General features: G+C 35.2%; 1 protein-coding gene across 4 annotated transcripts in view; it reads left to right on the top strand.

Annotated features, from left to right (window-relative positions):
* dlp (glypican dally-like) overlaps positions 1–18824 on the top strand; it is a 326011-nt gene that overhangs the window by 206036 nt on the left and 101151 nt on the right. For 3 of the 4 annotated variants that reach the window (XM_074115927.1, XM_074115929.1, XM_074115928.1), the window contains one exon: positions 9858–9902. The exons of the other annotated variant lie outside the window; for it this stretch is intronic. In XM_074115927.1, coding sequence (XP_073972028.1) covers positions 9858–9902 — 45 coding nt within the window. The remainder of the gene's footprint in view (positions 1–9857; positions 9903–18824) is intronic. 4 annotated transcript variants of the gene reach the window in all.

Below are 18824 nucleotides of genomic sequence, written 5' to 3'. Positions count from 1 at the left end.
CTTGTGTTTATATCAAGACTCCTAAATCTTCCTTGCAGTCCACTAGGAACTGCCAATGGTGTCTTCTTCATCCTACTCGCAGAATCTGAAGAACTTAACAAAGTCCATGTATAATTTTAGGTGGCCATCTAAACGCTGTCTACATTCAATGAGCAAGCATAGCGAATCATGCTTCGGGGTGCAAATCTTCTGCCAAAATTCTGATAGATGCCAGGACCTTAGTGTTGTCTTCTTCGCTCTATCTGTTTCAGCTTGAACCAGTACCAGTTTTAGACCTTGTTTTTATCGTAGAACTTGGTGTTTTCTAATTTGTCCCATAAGTTGTATTTCAACGGTAAATTCCGGGTTATTAATGATTTTACAGAATATTTGGCAAATAAACGAGTCTCTCAAGCGACAAGCACTTCCTAAAGCCACCCTTCCTTAATAATAATTAAGTGTTTTATTTTTAATTAATATATACATAATCTCATAACCAGCAAAACATATTTACACAAAGCATGGACAGCAGTCCATCTGCTTGACCAAATTCTATTAAAAAATTTACAATATAAAATAGCAGCCAGAACTTATCGCATAATTTCAATTACATTCTAATATATACTAAGTATTACATTCCTGTATGAGGAAACTTCTGTACTTCCATGCTCTCATGTGATAATTATATAGTTTATTCCAGTCGCGTCCATTTAAATATTCTATACACTCTGATTCAGATAGCGCTTTCTTTCCAAGCCATCTAACTCTGAATTCAGATAATACAGGACAGACACTTACAGAATGATATCTTCAATAACAGACTGGTTACACATGGAACACAAATGTTCAGTTTCATCTCTGGCAACATTAAAATTCAGATTTAACAACTGAACCTCTTAATTTGAAAAATAACTTTAATAAAATTTCACCCTTCCTTAGCCTCACCCAGATAGTGGGGAGGATTGCATTCATTACCGGTCTGTGAGCTGTAAAGAGCCTCCTAAGAAGAGGAAATCTAAGGGATAGCAGCTGGATTTGAACCCGGGATCTCAAGGCATGCCTATTCATTTTGTTGGAATGCTATTATTTAATGCCATATGCTTATCACTTTTATTTGAAACTTGTTTGCGAAGAAACTGTTTAAACTCTAAAATTAAAAAAATACTAGATTTTTGACCTTTTGGGCGCCCTTTATGGCAATCAGTATAACTAGAAATATCCATTAAATTAATTAATTGTGTTCAATTTAAGTTTATATATTGGTTTACTTTTCGAAAATAATTATACACATTAAAAACACTTAAAAGAACTTAAAAAAAAACTTAAAAGACAAGCAATGACAAAACGTGCGTAACTACTTTACACACTTCTTGGACGACGCTCCAAATTACCCATTGAACTCAAACGCTTAATACACAGTACTATCCTCAAACCTATGTGGACTTACGGACTAGAGCTTTGGGGTTCAGCCAAACCTACAAACATACGGACTGTACCAACATTTCAGTCAAAACTCTTCCGACAGATAGCTGACGCTCCTTTCTACGGTGACTAACCTCACTCTTCGCCACGACCTCAACATCCCCTTCGTACACCAATTAGCCAAGACAAAATATCAAAAATTCCATACTGCTCTCTCTACTTGCTCCAATCCTCTAGTACAGTCTCCCGCCTCCCCTGGCAATCCTCCTCGCCGACAGAATCGCCAGTGGCCCCGCGACTTCCTCGCAGTCTGAAGGCCTAAAAATCATATCCTGTAGTTGCCGTTGGGCAGTTTCTTTCCTCCTGCCTTTCACGCCTCTATACTTCTATCTCCCTATTTTCTTATTGTATAGTGTATTATACAGATTGTAAATAACAAAATAAATTAAAAAAAGAAAATTATGGATACCATATTTCCGTTGTTATTTTCTAGTATTTTTTTGGAATATGGAGTGATTGCAAGTGGGTGGGGGGTTACTTAAGATTAATTTCCGTTTGTCCGGATATCAAGCAGTACGAATGTTACTGTTGGCTGTTTTTTTCAAATCAGCCAACCCTTTTTCAGCGTCCTATTAATCTTAATGAATCTTTATAACCAAAGCCAGCCGGAAGTAATCACAATTGGTTGTTACTAGAAAATCTAAAAGCATAAATTTACGCTAATGGAGAATAATGTTATCCTAGTTCCATTTCTAACTTATCTTAAGGTTTCACATTACTTTTAGTCCAATATTCTCATTAATAAAATAACTTCGCGATCTTTTTAGTCCAAATAATTATGTAAAGTATAACGAGAGTGCTAAGTTGGTGAATTAAGTTACAAAATTTAGGGAGTAAAGTGTGTTAGTAGTAAAAGGTGAAGATGGTTTTGATACTTGATAGCGCTATACTAAAGTTGGGCATCAAAGTAAGCGAGCGACAAGACGGGCATATACTTACACCAAAACTTTATTAGTCCCAATGGGAGCAGATTGTAGTTGACTAACTTGTAAAGCGCAAAGTTAACACCCGTCATCTTCCTCCTCTCAAACTACCATCTCACTCTGGCTAATCAAACTATGTGTTCCACTAGTTATAAAGGTAGCAAACTGTGTTCAGTGAATGTAAGTTGTGTTTTGTTGTCACCAACTTGGTTATAGTAGTTCACGGTCCTATGTTACAATTTTATGGACAACTAGTTATAATTCACTTAACGTCGTGGCTAATGTCTGGTCACACTCTATTGTAGTTGTCTTTAAGCTCACTTCTAACTCAATTCTGAAACAAAAATGTAAACTCCAACGGAGTACAAACCTAAAGATTAAGATAAAATGAATGAGGTAATATGAAAAAAAGTTTTGTCTGCAATATCAGACAATTGGGGAAAGATTTGAGCCATCTTGTAATTGTCCCAGTTTTAGCCTTATGACATCTTTCGGAGTTTAGGGGAACCACAGAGAACAATACTGCTGACTCGAAGTGGATAAGGACATGGACTTGGAAAAAAAAGATGAGGTTTCACCTACTAGGGCTTTACAAGGATCGACCTTAATAAGCTCTTTTTGACTGCAGTTCTTAGGGAAGAGGATATACAATGAAAACGGCCTCTTATATTCGTTACAATCGCCAGTTTTTGTCTTATGACACCTTTGAGACTTTGGGTTACCACAGAGAACGGTAACTGCAGCCTAAAGACTGATGAATAGGACGTGAACTTTGCTAGAGATGGCGGAATAAGATCTTTTTTGACTGCAGTTCTTAGGGAAGAGAATATACAATGAAAACGGCCTCTTATATTCGTTAAAATCGCCAGTTTTTGCCTTATGACACCTTTGTGACTTTGGGGTACCACAGAGAACGATAACTGTTGAATAGGACGTGAACATTGCTAGAAATGGCAGAATAAGGTCTTTTTTGACTACAGTTCCTAGGATTCCTAGTTTCCAAGTACAGGATGCACCCTAAAGATCTAATCTAACTCATCCTAAGATAACAAAATCAATTACGTCTATAATTTTCTGCTAATATGTTTGGTAAATTCTTAATTCAAATTCGGCCAATTCGTTTTAGTGCTTTTGTAGGAGAGCGGTGGTTGGGTTACGCTAACCTCTAGGTGCCATATCCGTTGTTAGGTTTACCAAACTGTAGAATATCCGCTAGAATTAAATATTGGGAGTTTGTTGAAAAATTATTGAGGTAGTACTTGAGAAATTGTAATAATCACGTTAGTGAGAGTGGCCGCTCTAGATTTTCATGTTCTTAAGTGTTCCATTATTACTAAAATTACTAGTGATTGAGCAACTATGGGTTACCAATTTATGCTCATCCATTTTTTAACAAATGACAGTTGGCTTTTTTTTTTTAAAAAAAGAGGAAATACTTTTAAGACTTCCGCTTCTAAAACCTTAAGGATCCTTTAATTATGAACTATAATTCACCTCCTCGTATGAACAGTTAATTTATAATTGTATAAGACATATTTATTGTCATCAAATGTTAATTTTGTCCAAGATGTAGACATTAAGAATTTTTTAAAATAATTTGTTAGAAGTTTTTTTTTTTAAATAGTATGAGATTTTAAGTTTAAGACGCAAAAGTATGTGAGAATATGTCTTGGACAGTTGCATATGAAGTTCTCAGTTAAGTTACATGAGAAAGAGCGGAGAGAGCGAGAGAGAAAAAGGAGAAAATTAAGTTGCATGTCTCTCTGCTGCAAATATAATGCAGCTGCAATTGTTCTCTTTTATGCACTCTTTGATAGTGGTGGCTCTGTTGAAAATTGCTTTTATTGCAAAGGAATATTAAACGTGTAACGATGCCGCTTACAAAAGACCGCAACCAATTATCCAACCGGTCACGTGAAGGCAAACAGACGCGCTGTAATGTGCGTACATAAATACATATGTACATCCATATGTAGTATTGTATGTGGTAGAGAAGTGAGGTGGTTTTCTGCATGTTTTTGAGCGTTAGTATGTAGTCGTCTGTACGTTTGTGTGTCTATCCTCTTGTAATAGATGTTGTATGTACCACAAGATGTACGAGAGAGGTTATGCTATCTTAGGTACCACTAAGTCTTGGCTATTTCTTAGACATCTGACCTTAAACGTTAAGATATGTTCAACTGGAACTCTTCTTCTTTTTTTCTTTCTTTTTTACAAAAAAATTGTTTGCTAACAACTTATTCACTTTAAAATTAGCTCTTAATGTTGTTAGAAGTTTCTTTGAATGTGAAAAAATCTATTTTAAAAGTTTCAGTGAAAGTTGTAGAATATCTGGAAGGAATCGGGTAATAAATCCGTGATTTGTGACTAGGGAAATTGCAGCGTATTCCAAACGGAAATTGGACCACCCATTTCCTTGGGAATCTTTACCATCCTAGGATTATAACAATGGTGATGCAATAGGCTTACTCTTAAAAGAACTGATGCATCATTCTTTTCTCTTTTCTTTTTTATGGTTTGTGCTGAAAGTGATGAGTAAAAAAACCTTTCGTAAACCTCATTTTTCTTATAACCTCAAATTACTTGGGTTTTTTTAATTCAATTTTATTTTTTTCCATCCAGAATACTTTTTACATTGATCTTGTGGTTTGGTCCGAGTACTGGATAATATCGCTGATTATATCTGTCGCAGCTCGGATATGAGCTTCTGCTCCAAAGCGCATGTAATCTTAACAGCAATAAATAAATAAAATAAAATAGCGAATTTATTTATTTATATTTATATTTATTTTTTGAATTTCATTATCACAGAAACACACAAATTGTTAATGTTTATTATATGACGTAAAAGAAATGGATAAAGAAATGGCATTTTTTTTTACAAACTAAAGTTTAGTTTAGCCTTGGTTTTGTGAAAAGTTGACACCATACTTTTTTCCACCATTTTCCTCTTGAAAAACCATGTCCATGTTATTACTAGTCTCTTGTTAGTAGTTTTCCTTAACACCTTGTATATTTTATGAGATCTTTCAAACTTTCATTTTATACAAACACCAAAATATATATATATATGGCTTTTCCATGTTTTCCTTTTTCAACTAGCACTCCCATACGTAATCAAAAATAGTAAAGTAATGGTGAAAAATGAAATAACTTTTAAAGAGGAAAAACCTTCTAGGATAACAGAAATACTTCAAAGTTTTCTAAATTTTCCTAACTACATTGGCTTGTCTTTTTATTTGTTAAAGTGAAAAATCTCAAATACCAAAAGTTAGTTGAATATTCAATATTGGTATTTTGATTACTACATTCACAGTTTACTTTCTTTTAAACTTAAGATTTGGCCAAAGTCATATTAAACTGATTTTTTTTTTTTTTTTTTTTTTTTTTAATAATATAGCTTTTTGTGATTTTGGAGAAAGTGGTACCTATTTTTTCAAATATCTCGATCTCCATTCTATTAGATTGAAAGTGCAAGTTTTTGCAGGTTTTGACATGTCTGCTTTTCAATACGTTTTTCTGTATCGTTAAATAAATATGTCGGTAGACTATAAAAGTAGTAAATTTTTTGATTTTTAGAAATAATTCATTGTTTTTTATTTAATTTTATTTACAGTTCAAACTATAGCTTTTTCCTAACAAATCGCTGTTGTGACGGGGCTATTAGCGAGCACTGTGCAACGTTAATGTCAGAAAATTGAGGGTCTGCAGATCTGTAGCACGAAGATAGGTCGATTACCAATCGATTTTCGGGTAGTTCTAAGTTACTATAATCGTAAAAGCTACCCTATCACAAAACGGGTTTAAGAGTTAAATGAACAATTGGATTTGAACAGTTAGAATTAAATGCCAAGTTTTAAGTAAACCTTTTTTTAAAAAAATAACCATAAAAAAAAAACGCGAGAAACTGAAAACAAGAGATTGCTTGTTGACTGATTTGTTAACAGAGACTCATTTTTATTTAAAGTGACGAAAATGATTCTCAAACAAAGGCAACATCAGCTGAGAAGTTATATAGGCTAGACCCGCAATGCTAAGATGTATTGTTGGTTTAGTGGGTTCGATTCCCCTGGTCTAGGTTTTAGATTTTATTTATTGGTTATATGAGAAAACAGTAAAAAGTATGTTAGGTGGTTATAGGCTAGTCCCGCAAAGCTAAGATGTATTGTTGGTTAAGTGGGTTCGATTCCCCTGGTCTAGGTCTTGGATTTTATTTATTGGTTATATGAGAAAACAGTAAAAAGTATGTTAGGTGGTTATAGGCTAGTCCCGCAAAGCTAAGATGTATTGTTGGTTTAGTGGGTTCGATTTCCTGGTCTAGGTCTTGGATTTTATTTAATGGTTAATAAAAGAAATTTATAGTAAAGTATGTTTGCTAGTCACCTCCGCCCACGACACCTAATTTGGTAGTTGGACTTTAAGCCCCGCTTAAAAAAATAGGCATTACTTAACTTTTTTAAATTCTCAAACGGTATCACATGTAGACCAATCGATTTTCATGATTGATCTATTACTTTTTTTGTGTGTGTTTACATACATACTCTCATACACAGATCGTTTGGTAAAAGTATTACATTCAAACTAACGAGCCTGTCTGGTAAAAAATTAATTCCAAAAAAACAAAGAAATTAAATAGATTATTATAACTAATTGATGAGTTAGAAAACTATAATGTGACTTAGTTATTTTTAAGCATAATTTTGGCTGTAATAACGCAAAGTGGAGGGGATATAGGCTTGACCAATCAGATAAAGATGAATCAGAATGTAGCATACAGAGAGGACTTGGAAAAGAAATCCGCGTGCGGAACAGTGCACTGTGATTAGTGGCACGCGGAAACATCTAACTGCAAGAATGAATAGTTTCTAACTACCAGCTGGCCTCGCTAGCTCTACCTAGACAAATATAGGTCAAACTATTCATGTTACCAATTCTTCTTCTTCTTTATTCTCTCTCTCCGGACTAAGTGCAGATAAGGGGGATGTAACCGTTTTTTTTATTTGGAGGCGCCTTAATGGTGAAACGAGAGAGGAGGGGATCTTGTTAGTAAATTGTAGGGTTTTTTTTTAACCACTAACATTGGATGTACAGGTCAGTTAAACGGATTAAACTGGGTGGGCGAAATTAGACTGTAGCCGTTTTGAAATTATTAAATCTCTATGTCCTAAGATGGCTTAGAGAAACATAGGGATGATTACCACTTTATAATGGGCGGATTTTGTTCTGTTCAGGTCCATCTTCGACTCTCGTGACAGTAAAAGGAAATATAAGTCTTGTAGTCATATTACCAGGATTTCATCTTGTCCTGGCATTTCTTTTCTTTTTAGTTCCTCCTTGAGCAGTTAGATTAGACTAATTAGGGCAGCTTGAAGTTTTTCTTTTCCTTTTTTTTTTTATCCCAGAAGGGCCAGTAGTCCTTTATTAGTTCTAAGAGAAGCCTTAACATGGGATTTTAAATACCTTTAAAGGATCAACAACAAAAATTTCTCATCGATTACTACTCTTAGTCTGCTGATGTGATAAATTTGCCAATGTTCAGTTTTTAAGTTAAATTGTTAACAAATAACTTGCCAAGAATTCCTGTATGGATTCAAAGCGTAGGAAAACAAAATTTCTTCGTCAAAATTTGTAGCTCTTCATCAAATAAGATAAATGTTCAGTGGCTTCCTTGATAGTTCAAAAAGAATTAATTAAAACTGTCTGGTAGAACAGTTTTATAAGAGTTGATCGTCAGAAAAACCCTCAACTTTGACAATTTTTTTCCTCTTTTTCTTCAAAAAATAAAATTCGCAAATTTCCTTTAAAATACAGGGTACATCCTCTTTTATAACTGTGATTTTTTCGCAACAACCCAGATCTAATAGATTTTGAGAAAAAAGTTACCGAAAGTGGGCAAAAACGGCATTTTCAGAAATTGTTCTTGATCTGCTTCTTTTTCTTATTGCTGCTGTTGTTACCTTTTTTGGTAAACTGCCTAGCGCCTAAACGCGTGAACCGATTTTCATAAATGAGGTGTCATTTATTTCATGTAGATGAGCCATTTGTGGGCCTTGACGCTGTACATCGAATGGGAGAGGAGTTAGCCCCATGTATGTGAGGCCCCCTCCAAAATTATTATTACTAATTACTCAGTAAATCTTGGCCTGATTTTGAAAAAATTTAGTAGGATGAAAGGGTTAGGGCTCCCTTATGTAACAGTAAAGCGTCATCCTGCTCTTAGTCTTACTCCTTAGAGTATTATCTTCCCTTGAAAGTATTGCAATCGATTCAAATTATCGATGCGTCAACCGATTTTAATGAATGTAGAATATAAGATATATTATTATCCCTTTTTAAGAGCTTAACTTTAAGCAATATGCTTGCATTGCAATGATAATCAAAATGGCGATACTATTAGTGCTGCAATACTGACTAACTTAGAGGAGGGAGGGATTAGATAACGAAACTTTGTGCTTTGATTAACAAATCATTCATTAAAACCTAATCAATTATTAATAAGGTTAATGAATAAGAAAGCTTTAGTAGTTGGAATTAACATTTAATTATGTAATAATAATTTAGTTTAGACAATGGATCCTGCATCTCAACGTAATAGACATGCAGCTTAGTTCTACGTTGTTTGTTTTCAATTCTGTTATTATTAAAATCTATCAGGAACACTCTGAAGACCTCCTATTGCTGCTATTTTCATACTGAAATTTACTTGGAAATTATAACTAGAACAAAATTAACATCAGTAAAGTGACATTTCCAATATAGTTCAAATCTGTCCTTACCATTATTCGCAAAAGACACTTTTTAAAAGGGAACTAATAAACATTTCCAAGGGCAAAATCTTTATGCTACTTTATGGGGCTTGTTTTCGTGCCCTGATGCTTGTTTTAGAAGTGGTTTTACCCCTCTGTTTGACTCTAGCCAAAGTAAAGTTATGGAATGAAACGCTGGCTTTTATTACTAAGTTTGCAGAGGGCATTTTCTGTCCCTTAGCAAGACTTATTACTTGTTAAAAAAAGGGCTCTTCAAACTACCTCATGATATAAACTCCGTTCTATATGTTTTTATTGCGGAATATGCTAACTTCGGTCAGTCACGTAGAATACAGCACTACTCGTCTTCTTCTTTTTAGATCAGATGATCTTAATCTAAACCGGATATTCTTTTATTATATCGCTCTCTTTCTTTCTAATAAGTAGGCGTGCCAACCAAATTCTTTTTTTCCGTTCTTCCTCTTCATCTAGTTCTTATTTCATTTATTCCAGTGAATTTCAACCACGTCCGGTACAACTAACGAATATAGACTGAAAACCGTTATTAATCTGTTTGTCTCCTACATTTTAGATATATGTAGTTGCAGGTATTGCAATCTACTTGAGTGATTAAGTTCATGTTTCGTGTTTGATGTTTGTTTGTATTTTTAACACAAATTAATTGTTGAAAATAATATGATATATTTTGTCTTTTTTTGCATTGCAGATGATCGATCAGTCCGAGACCATGAAGCCAACCGAGCCATTTTAGGTGAGTGTTAATTGACAAATTATTAAATTTTATTATTTATCCATTTTTATTTATATATTACATAAAAATTGCTATTAAATTTCTAAACCCTCAAGCTGAAGCTAAATCAGTAACTAGTAATTCATATGTTCGTCGACTGTATGTATATTTATTCATATTGCAAAAAATTATTCCAAATTTGTATGTGCAACATCTTGCACCATAATTCAATTCTGCATTTTACACGAATCTGTACACCAAAATCAAAGTTATAATTTTGTCGTTATAATTTATTATAAAATATTTAGCAAATGGGATTAAAAATACAATTTAATATTTAAAATTTAATCTGAATTTAATGGGCGAAATTAATCGAACTTTTAATCATATATGACAATTAATTACTGAACTAAATTTCTTTAATCTCAAAACATTACTATCACTCTTCGACGCATCACTCTTCCTCCTGTCTTTTACAATATAATTCCTCTACCAGTAGTCAACGTAGTCCACTACCTTGGGCTTTACTTTGAAAGAAGACCTACATGGAATCCTCATACTCAGACTTAAGAAGAACAGAACTCAACAGACGCTTTCGACAACTGAAAAGACTACTCGACAACAGATCAAAACTCACTCTGGACTACAAAAGACTTATATATGTAAGTATTTTAAAGCCAGTCTGGGCTTGAGGCATCTGCAAACTGTGGGGTTCAACCAAACGCTCAAATCTATAAAGTATCCAGGGCCTTGCGGTCTAAAATTCTTCGCTCTATAGTAAACAGCTCCTTTCTACGTCCACCAATCAAACCATTCACACAGACTTGAACATTCCTTTCGCGCAGCACAAGTGGCTGAAAACACGATACAGAAAATTCCATCTTAACATTCAATCTCATCACAATCCCACTTGTACAACATTTATCTTCCAGAACATTTCCAGAAAACACTTCGCCCAGACAGTGGCCTCGCGATCTCCTCACTGATGACCGAGAGTCAGTAGAATTTAGAATGTTTTTTTGGAGTTTTACCGCTGGGTAACTTCTCCACTCTGATATGTGTGATATGTTGGGTTATTGTTACCCTTGGTGCTTATAACGCAATGCGTTGATTGTAACTAAATAAATGATTAAAAAAAAAACGTTAATCAAAATGATTTAATATGACTTTTCAAATAATGGTTTGGACCACGTTTTGGCGAGGCTACCTTCCTGAGTATCTCCAACAAAAACTTTTCGATTAATTTTTTCATACATTCATTTTTAACCATGTTGACGACTCACTAGACTTAATAGGACTACTTTACACTCGTATTTGCCTACCTTGTTTTCAAATTAATCAAATTATCTATCATTCAGCTACTTTTCATTGAAGATTTGAATGTAAAGTTTTGAAAACTGAGCGATGGGTGCGAAAGGGGATATGAAAGGACAAAATGGGAGGTTTCCATGTGATAAATGTGTTCGTGAAAATGGATTAGAATTTGGCTAAGAGTTCATTTCACCTTAATCGTTGCACGTAACAAATTCTCTTTTCAGTTCCTGGGTTAGCTTTTAGGGTGTCCGTGTAAAAAAGTATTGATCGCCGTTGTTAGGTTGGGATATCCACAGGGATGCTAGTCCACTTCTCCCCATGGGGCCACTCAATCGGCCTAAATGACTAAATAATCTCGTTCATAAATCTTATCTTTTCCAAGTTTTAGAACTCAACTTAAATTCCAGTTGAGTCATATTTAGCATATAAATAGGACCAGAAGAAGGTATTTATTAAAAAAAAAAAAAGAAAAATTGTCGGCTGTAGTTGACCTGAGGGTTGGTTAACTTTGAGTGTACCACAAGTAGGTAGGAATGCAAGCCGGACGTACAGGCTGGAGGAGGTTGCTACACCTGTCCTGCAGGACCGGTTCACATTGTCCGTACCATTCCTTCTATCCCAATGAATGCAGTTCGGCTCCACCCAGACCCTTAGTCTTTTCACTACTACACACACACACACACACACACACACTGAACTAGCAAAGTTATCTGTTTCCATACTTAAAGCCTCTTAAGATAAATTTAGCCAGCTTACAAGATCCAGTTTGTTGTGAATGTTGGTACGTACTCTCTTCTTCAGTAGAGTAAAATACTCTTCCGCTCAAGTTTACTTTAACTTATCCCTCTAACTCCCTTCTCTTCCAATTTCTCTCGCTTTAACGAGCGTCCGTCGGCACCCAAGAGAGAGCGCGTGAGAGAGTGTCTATTATAGGCTAACTTAGCCTTTGAGGTGCTGTAATCTCCTTTAATGATTAGCAATAAGTTATAATTATACCGTGGGATGGCGATGTCTTAGTTTTAGTTTTTAACGGCCCATCATTGGCCTCCCCCCACTTTAATAATTGCTTTCCATATTATTATTACCATTATTTTAATGTACATACATACAAACAGATTATAAAATGGTCCAAACTTCCCCTTCGGTCTCACTGGAGTTCAAGAATGCATCACATCATTTCTTCAGCTAATTGCACGACCAGTCTGCTTTTTGTCTTATTTATTCATTTTTTTTTTTTTTGCTTTGTTTCGCTCTGTAATAATAGTGTCTAGCTCATAAATATGCACAAGATTGGGAGAGGCTATCCCAGTATTGGGTTTCAAAACCTGGAAGGTGCTAAATATGATCATTAAAAATTAAACCTCATCATTACCGTGATGATTTCTTTAATTGATTTGTTTGCTAAAAGACTTTATTTCTTCTTAGATCTCTTGTTTTTTCGGTACGCCCAGCTAACCATTCCTCATTGGCAAATTAATCATGAAGACTCACAGGTCTTTTTGTTCCTACAATTATTATTATTATTTTAAATTGGGCTTCTAAAAATCCTGATATCCTGCCGTTGCTCACCGATATCACATCGGTGTCATCTCATTGTTTTTGAAGACATAGGTGAAGAGTAAAATATAGATGCACGCAAGAGCAATTACTATAATATTTCTCAATGGGCTGCAAAATCCTTATCCCTCCATTCATAACATCTATTCACACAGAATCTGTTACCTTGGACCCTGTTACCCGCCAGGAACCCACATATTTTATAGCAGGGGGTGTCAAACTCAATTTAAACACGCGCCAATTGGTGTTTCAGGCAAGATTTACGCGGGCCACGTCACATTTATAAATCTTGTTAAATTTATATTCTGAAGTGAGGATTCTAGAATATGGATAGAATAAATTAAAACACTATTTAATTGTATTTATAAAACGAAAATTATTCTTTTTTTACCTCGAAACTTGGCCAGCGATTTCCTCGTACTAGTTTTGCTATATCTGGATTCAAAGGCTGAGAACTTAAGAATATATTTTGGGAATTCCTACTTGTTTCCGTCTTTTAAAAAACCGAATCATTCTGGAATTCCACCTAGAGTGGAAGACATATCGCTTGCAAACATCGCCGGAACTGCGTCAACATGTTTATACACGTCCGCAGGCCTTCAGGTAAGGTACTGGGCCACGTTGTATACTCGTCTTCAGCAGCCAAAGGGTGATCGAGGGAGAGAATTGCGTGTACGATAGTGTCCCGACTCCCCTAAGCGCTATTTTCTTCGTAATAATTTTCTTCTATTTTCATTCTATTTCAGTACATCGTGGGGCCACAAAAAAAAATGACCTCGGGGACCGCCAGTTAGACACCCCCTGTTTTATAGGTTAGACGAAACTAACCGACGCTGTGAACTTCTCTTAAGATTTCTCTATACAAGCACCTAACTCTGAAAACTATTTGTTTTTATCCTGCGCATTAGACTAATCTGGACTCTTATGGATTTTAATTATCAAGAGTTCTAATCTCCAGCAAATCTAGTTCCTTCAAGCAGCTGCTATTAAGTAATATATAGTTATATAATACGAGTAATTATATAGTCCTAATTCAATTGCCTCAACAAAACGGCGGTATCTGATGCAAACTTATCTTTGTACAACTATATAATGTTTCAAAGGCTTTTTTGTCTCAGTAGTAACAGTTATAAATATCTCAGCTATTACAAAATTTCGTAACTTCACAATGATGCAACTTCACTTCATCTTTTATTGTTCTTTCTCCTCCATTCCCCATTGCACTAAATCATCATCATCACCATCATTGTTGGCAATCATTTAAATTAAATACTTACCGAAAGATTTGTAACGAATAAATTCTTTAACGGACGTTTACTTCGACGAAGTAATCAAGTCATCGTATTTCGCCATGTCATCTATGCATTAATCATTATAAGAACATGCGTCCATATTTACCTGCCATCTTAAGTCAATGTACTAATTACTTCCTATATTGTATGCAGCAAGTTCAAAATGTCTTTCTTATTTTAATTAGATGGCTTAATGTGGGCTAAATGGTTTTGTTTTGATTCATTTTATTCATTGATGGTGATTTTTTGTTGTTGCTGTTGAATAAGTGTACGAGGTGGTGGCTATTGAATAACGAGACTATTGCTGTAAAACATTTTATTTTAAATTTATACATATTTAGTTATTATCACCTTCAATATACACCCCTCCACTATCCCTACTACGCTCCATGCGGACTTACCATTGTTCGAAACAGTGCTGGAAGTCTTTTTCTGTGAACTCCTGCACGACGCGAGCCGCTTTTTCTTTCACAGCTTCAACGGACTGAAATCGTGTCACTTTTAATGCAGATTTGACTTTGGGAAACAGATAAAAGTCACATGGGGCCAGGTCAGGCCCTATAAGGCGGATGGCCTAAAACTGGGATGTTGTACTTGGCTAGAAACGCCTTGTGACAGACAATGCAGTGTGAGCCGGTGCGTTGTCTTGATGACTTGTTCTTCTACAAATCGCGTTTTTTTTCTTTTCCTTACTCTTTCTCGGAGTTGAGCAAGCACATCACGGTAGTAATGTTGATTAATTATAATCGATATTTTCATCCGTTTTGGACGCGGAAGGGGGCGAACCGGGCGGTCATCATCTCCGACGTCTTCTCGGCCATCTTGGAAACGCTGGAACCATTCAAAAACTTGCGCACGTAATAAACATTCATCGCCATAAACTTCTTTTAATAAAAGATAAGTTTCAGTAGCGGTTTTATCAAGTTTTCATGTGAAATTTCACGACAATTCGTTGCTCTACTACATGTGTAGTATCATGTTTTCGGCAAAACGAAACTTACACCTCTTACAGACAGATTTCTCTACAAACACGTGAGACGCTGCAATCGAAAGAGAAGGATTTACGCTGCACAGCTATCGGTCGTTAGGATTTGAGGCATGCATAGTTCTTCTGTAGCAGCATCAGTCTCGTTATTTAATAGCCACACCTCGTATGCGTAAATTAATTTTGATCATTTCTCCGAAATGGAAAAGACTGCGAATAAATTATTCTGGATTCAGTAAGATTTCTAAAATTTGCTAAAAAATGATGGTATCTGCTCAATGTGCTACAGTAATGTGTGTTCAATAAGTGTCATTTGAAACTCGAAGGAAATCGCAAGAACGGAAATACCATTTCGCCCAAATTAAAGTTAAAAAAGGTACATTCATCACGTTAATTGCGTTAAAGGAAGTAAGTTTTTGTGATTTTTTGGTTGTCTCAGAATAATTCTATAAATTTGAAGTGGTTTCCTGTTTCAAAAAAAAAAATTACTTACAAAAATTAAGAGCGATAATTTAGTCTGAGATAAGTTGGGCAACTATTCTATGCACAGACCATCGTACAGAAATAGCAACGCATAAAAACTGTGGACATCGACACTCAACAGCTACAAGTAAAGGAATCCCAACATTCAGTACAGAACGCGCGCACTCTCGCATTGCAAACGTGTTTTGCGTGAGTACGTCCCCCCCACCCTCACCCTAGTGTATTACAACCATCTTGGTCATTCAAACGGATACGGTATACACAATTTTCTTGTACAACCACAGAGTATTTCATCTAGACTAATACTATAATCTCTCTTCTTTCTCTGTCTCTCTCTCTCTCTCTGAACGCAATCCAACTTCTTACTAACACTTGGAAACCAAAATGCATTCATCTAGCGACTATGGGGGATGCACGTTTGTGAATAAGATTAATGCTTTACAATTGGTTAGATTTTTTTAGAATACGTGCGCATCTATTTTCGCATTAGTAACGTATCCGCCATCGTAGTTCTTGGTTCTTCTTTTGGCCCATAATTTTGGTTTCTTTTTATTACGGACCAGATTTGGTTTTTCCATTTAATTGGAGGTATTGGTTCACTTGTTACCCGTTTTATTTTATTTTTTTACATATTGATCTACCAATTGTTGATTGGTAGAAGCCCTGAAGATGATTTACGGCCTCTTGGCCGTACGCTTGACCTAAAACAATTAAAATAAAAAAAAATAACTGAAATTGGGAAAAATTGATTTCCCATTCGGATTAATGAATCAGTCACCAAAAAAGATTAACATTTCACTTAGGAAAAATATAAATAAATGAAAATATTGCAGCCGTACATGTGAAAATTCGGGAAAAAGAAATGAAAAAATTAGCTGTAGCTTAATTGGAAAAACCAAAAAAAACTTGTGCTCGATTATATCAAAACTTATTTTTTTTCTGTCGAACATTCAATTCCCTTTAAATGAAATTTTAAAAAAAAGCAAAAAATAAACATTTTGGGTGCTGTCAGGGTTCATTTTAAAACGTCAAAATTGTTTACATTAGTGTATTTTGAATGTTATCGTCGGAAGTCAACATGTTTATAATTGACAGTAATGTCATGCTTTTGAGTAGATCTAACATAGATTATGTTCAGACAAACGAACGTAACATTTCAATATGTTAGATAATGCATTTAACTTTATAGACACAGATAAGAGCCGAAGTGTCTGCCTATTAAAGTAAATAGTGAGGACCTAAGGGACATGATCGATCGATATTAGAAAGAGATTTTAGTAGCTCCTAAAAAGAGGAGGTAACGAAAGAGGTGTGACCGGAAAAATAGGTAATTTCTCCAGCTTGACTTCCGTCTTAAAAAAAAAATAAGATAAGTTCCGGAAAAGTAAAAAAAAAATGGTAATCCCAAAATCGATATTTAATTACAAATTATGGAATAGATAATATTCTATCTACTTTGCATTGTTGGTTCAAAACGATCAATCAAAACCTATTAACAATGTGGTTTGGTCTGGCAATGGAGGACACTCTCGGCATTGTCAAACGCATGCTTTGGGTCCATGTTAGCCCAATAATACCGCCTCCAAAACCTCATGTCTAAAACTGTTCCCAATATCCATAATTACTTTGCAATATTGAAATGGAGCAGTTTTGAAATTATTTGTTGGTAGTAGTAATATTGGTGTTTTCATTGGGATAATTATTAGTTATGAAATATTATCAACATTATTGCTATTGTCCTGTCGTAATTAATATTGTATGCATTTCAAAGCTTCAATTGATTTCATTACTGTTGTGTTTAAAATGACTTTATTGTTCACTGAATTAAACTGTCCTTGTCGTGACTGAGAGATATATTTACGAGGGTCGTTTAAAAAGTCCGTGCAAAGTCAGAGAGATGGCACCACTGGCGCGTATCGAGGTTATGTTTAGTTGGTAGCATCTCTTGGAAGAACACACACCAAGTTTCAGCCAGATCGGTCTATTTCTTTGTGTTTGGCATTCGTTTGAATCGAGGAAGTCGTGTGATTTTCAAAAAATGGACGAAAAAGAATTTCGTGTGTTGATTAAACAGAAGAGTGAAGGTGCGTGAGATTGCTAGTGCTGTGGGCATCTCGAATGAACGGGTACATAATATTTTGCATCAACATTTGGACATGACAAAGCTATCCGCAAGATGGGTGCCGCGATTGCTCACGCTTGACCAAAAACGAAATCGTGTGAAGTGTTGCAAGGACGGTTTGCAGCTGTTCCAGAAGAATCCGCAGGACTTTCAGCGTCGTTTCGTCACTGTGGATGAAACATGGATACATCACTACACTCCTGAGACCAAAGAACAATCTAAACAATGGGTTACCAAGGGAGAATCTGCGCCAAAAAAGGCGAAGACCGTTCCTTCGGCCGGAAAGATTATGGCGACTGTCTTTTGGGATTCGCAAGGAATAATCCTCATCGACTTTCTGGAAAAGGGTAAAACTATTACAGGTGCATTATTATTCATCGTTATTGGACCGTTTGAAAACCGAGCTGCAAGAAAAACGCCCACGATTGGCCCACAAAAAAGTCCTTTTCCATCACGACAACGCACCAGCTCACACCTCAGCAGTTGTGGTCGCAATATGAAGAAATGGCTGGCGGGAAAAAGATTTTATTCAAACGAGGAGGTGATTGCAGAAACGAATGGCTATTTTTCAGACTTGGACAAATCCTATTATTCGGAAGGGATCAACAAACTAGAGCAGCGTTGGACGAAGTGTATAAGCCTAAAAGGAGTCTATGTTGAAAAATAAAAAAGGTTTACCCCAAAAAATTAAGTAGTTTTTATTTTTGCACGGACTTTTCAAACGACTCTCGTACATACTCAAATAAAAACAAAAACGTAAACATTTCCAAAAATGTTAGCCAAAATTAACAACGAATTGGACATTAGCCAATACATTGCACCCTTCAACATGTTGTTTCGTGGAATAAGACTTAACTTCCTTTTAAAACATAACCTGCTCTAAAGTCATCCAAATTTACCCCTGTAACATCCGTTAATGTTGTTGTTATCTTGTTAATGAACTGCAAATTTAATTTTTTTAAAAAAAAAAAAAAAAAGGTTAAAAAGGAGAGATGCATAATTTTGGTGAAACACAGTGAGATGCAGTAATGCACACAAAGAAACAATTTCTTTTTGTTCGAATTTTATTTACTATGCAGAAAATTTTAAAATGCATTTTTAGTAGACTGATTTCTGATTAGAGCCTTTTCTGGAATATGTGGATTAAATTAAAGTAAAGTAATTGCCTATTTTAGAGCGCCATGGTAGCC

Source organism: Rhodnius prolixus, unplaced genomic scaffold (assembly GCF_049639745.1).
Source record: "Rhodnius prolixus isolate KJV_2025 unplaced genomic scaffold, Rpr scaffold_13, whole genome shotgun sequence".
NCBI classification, from domain to species: domain Eukaryota; kingdom Metazoa; phylum Arthropoda; class Insecta; order Hemiptera; family Reduviidae; genus Rhodnius; species Rhodnius prolixus.
Note: the sequence above shows the minus strand (reverse complement) of the source record. Positions and strands in the feature narration are given on the sequence as shown.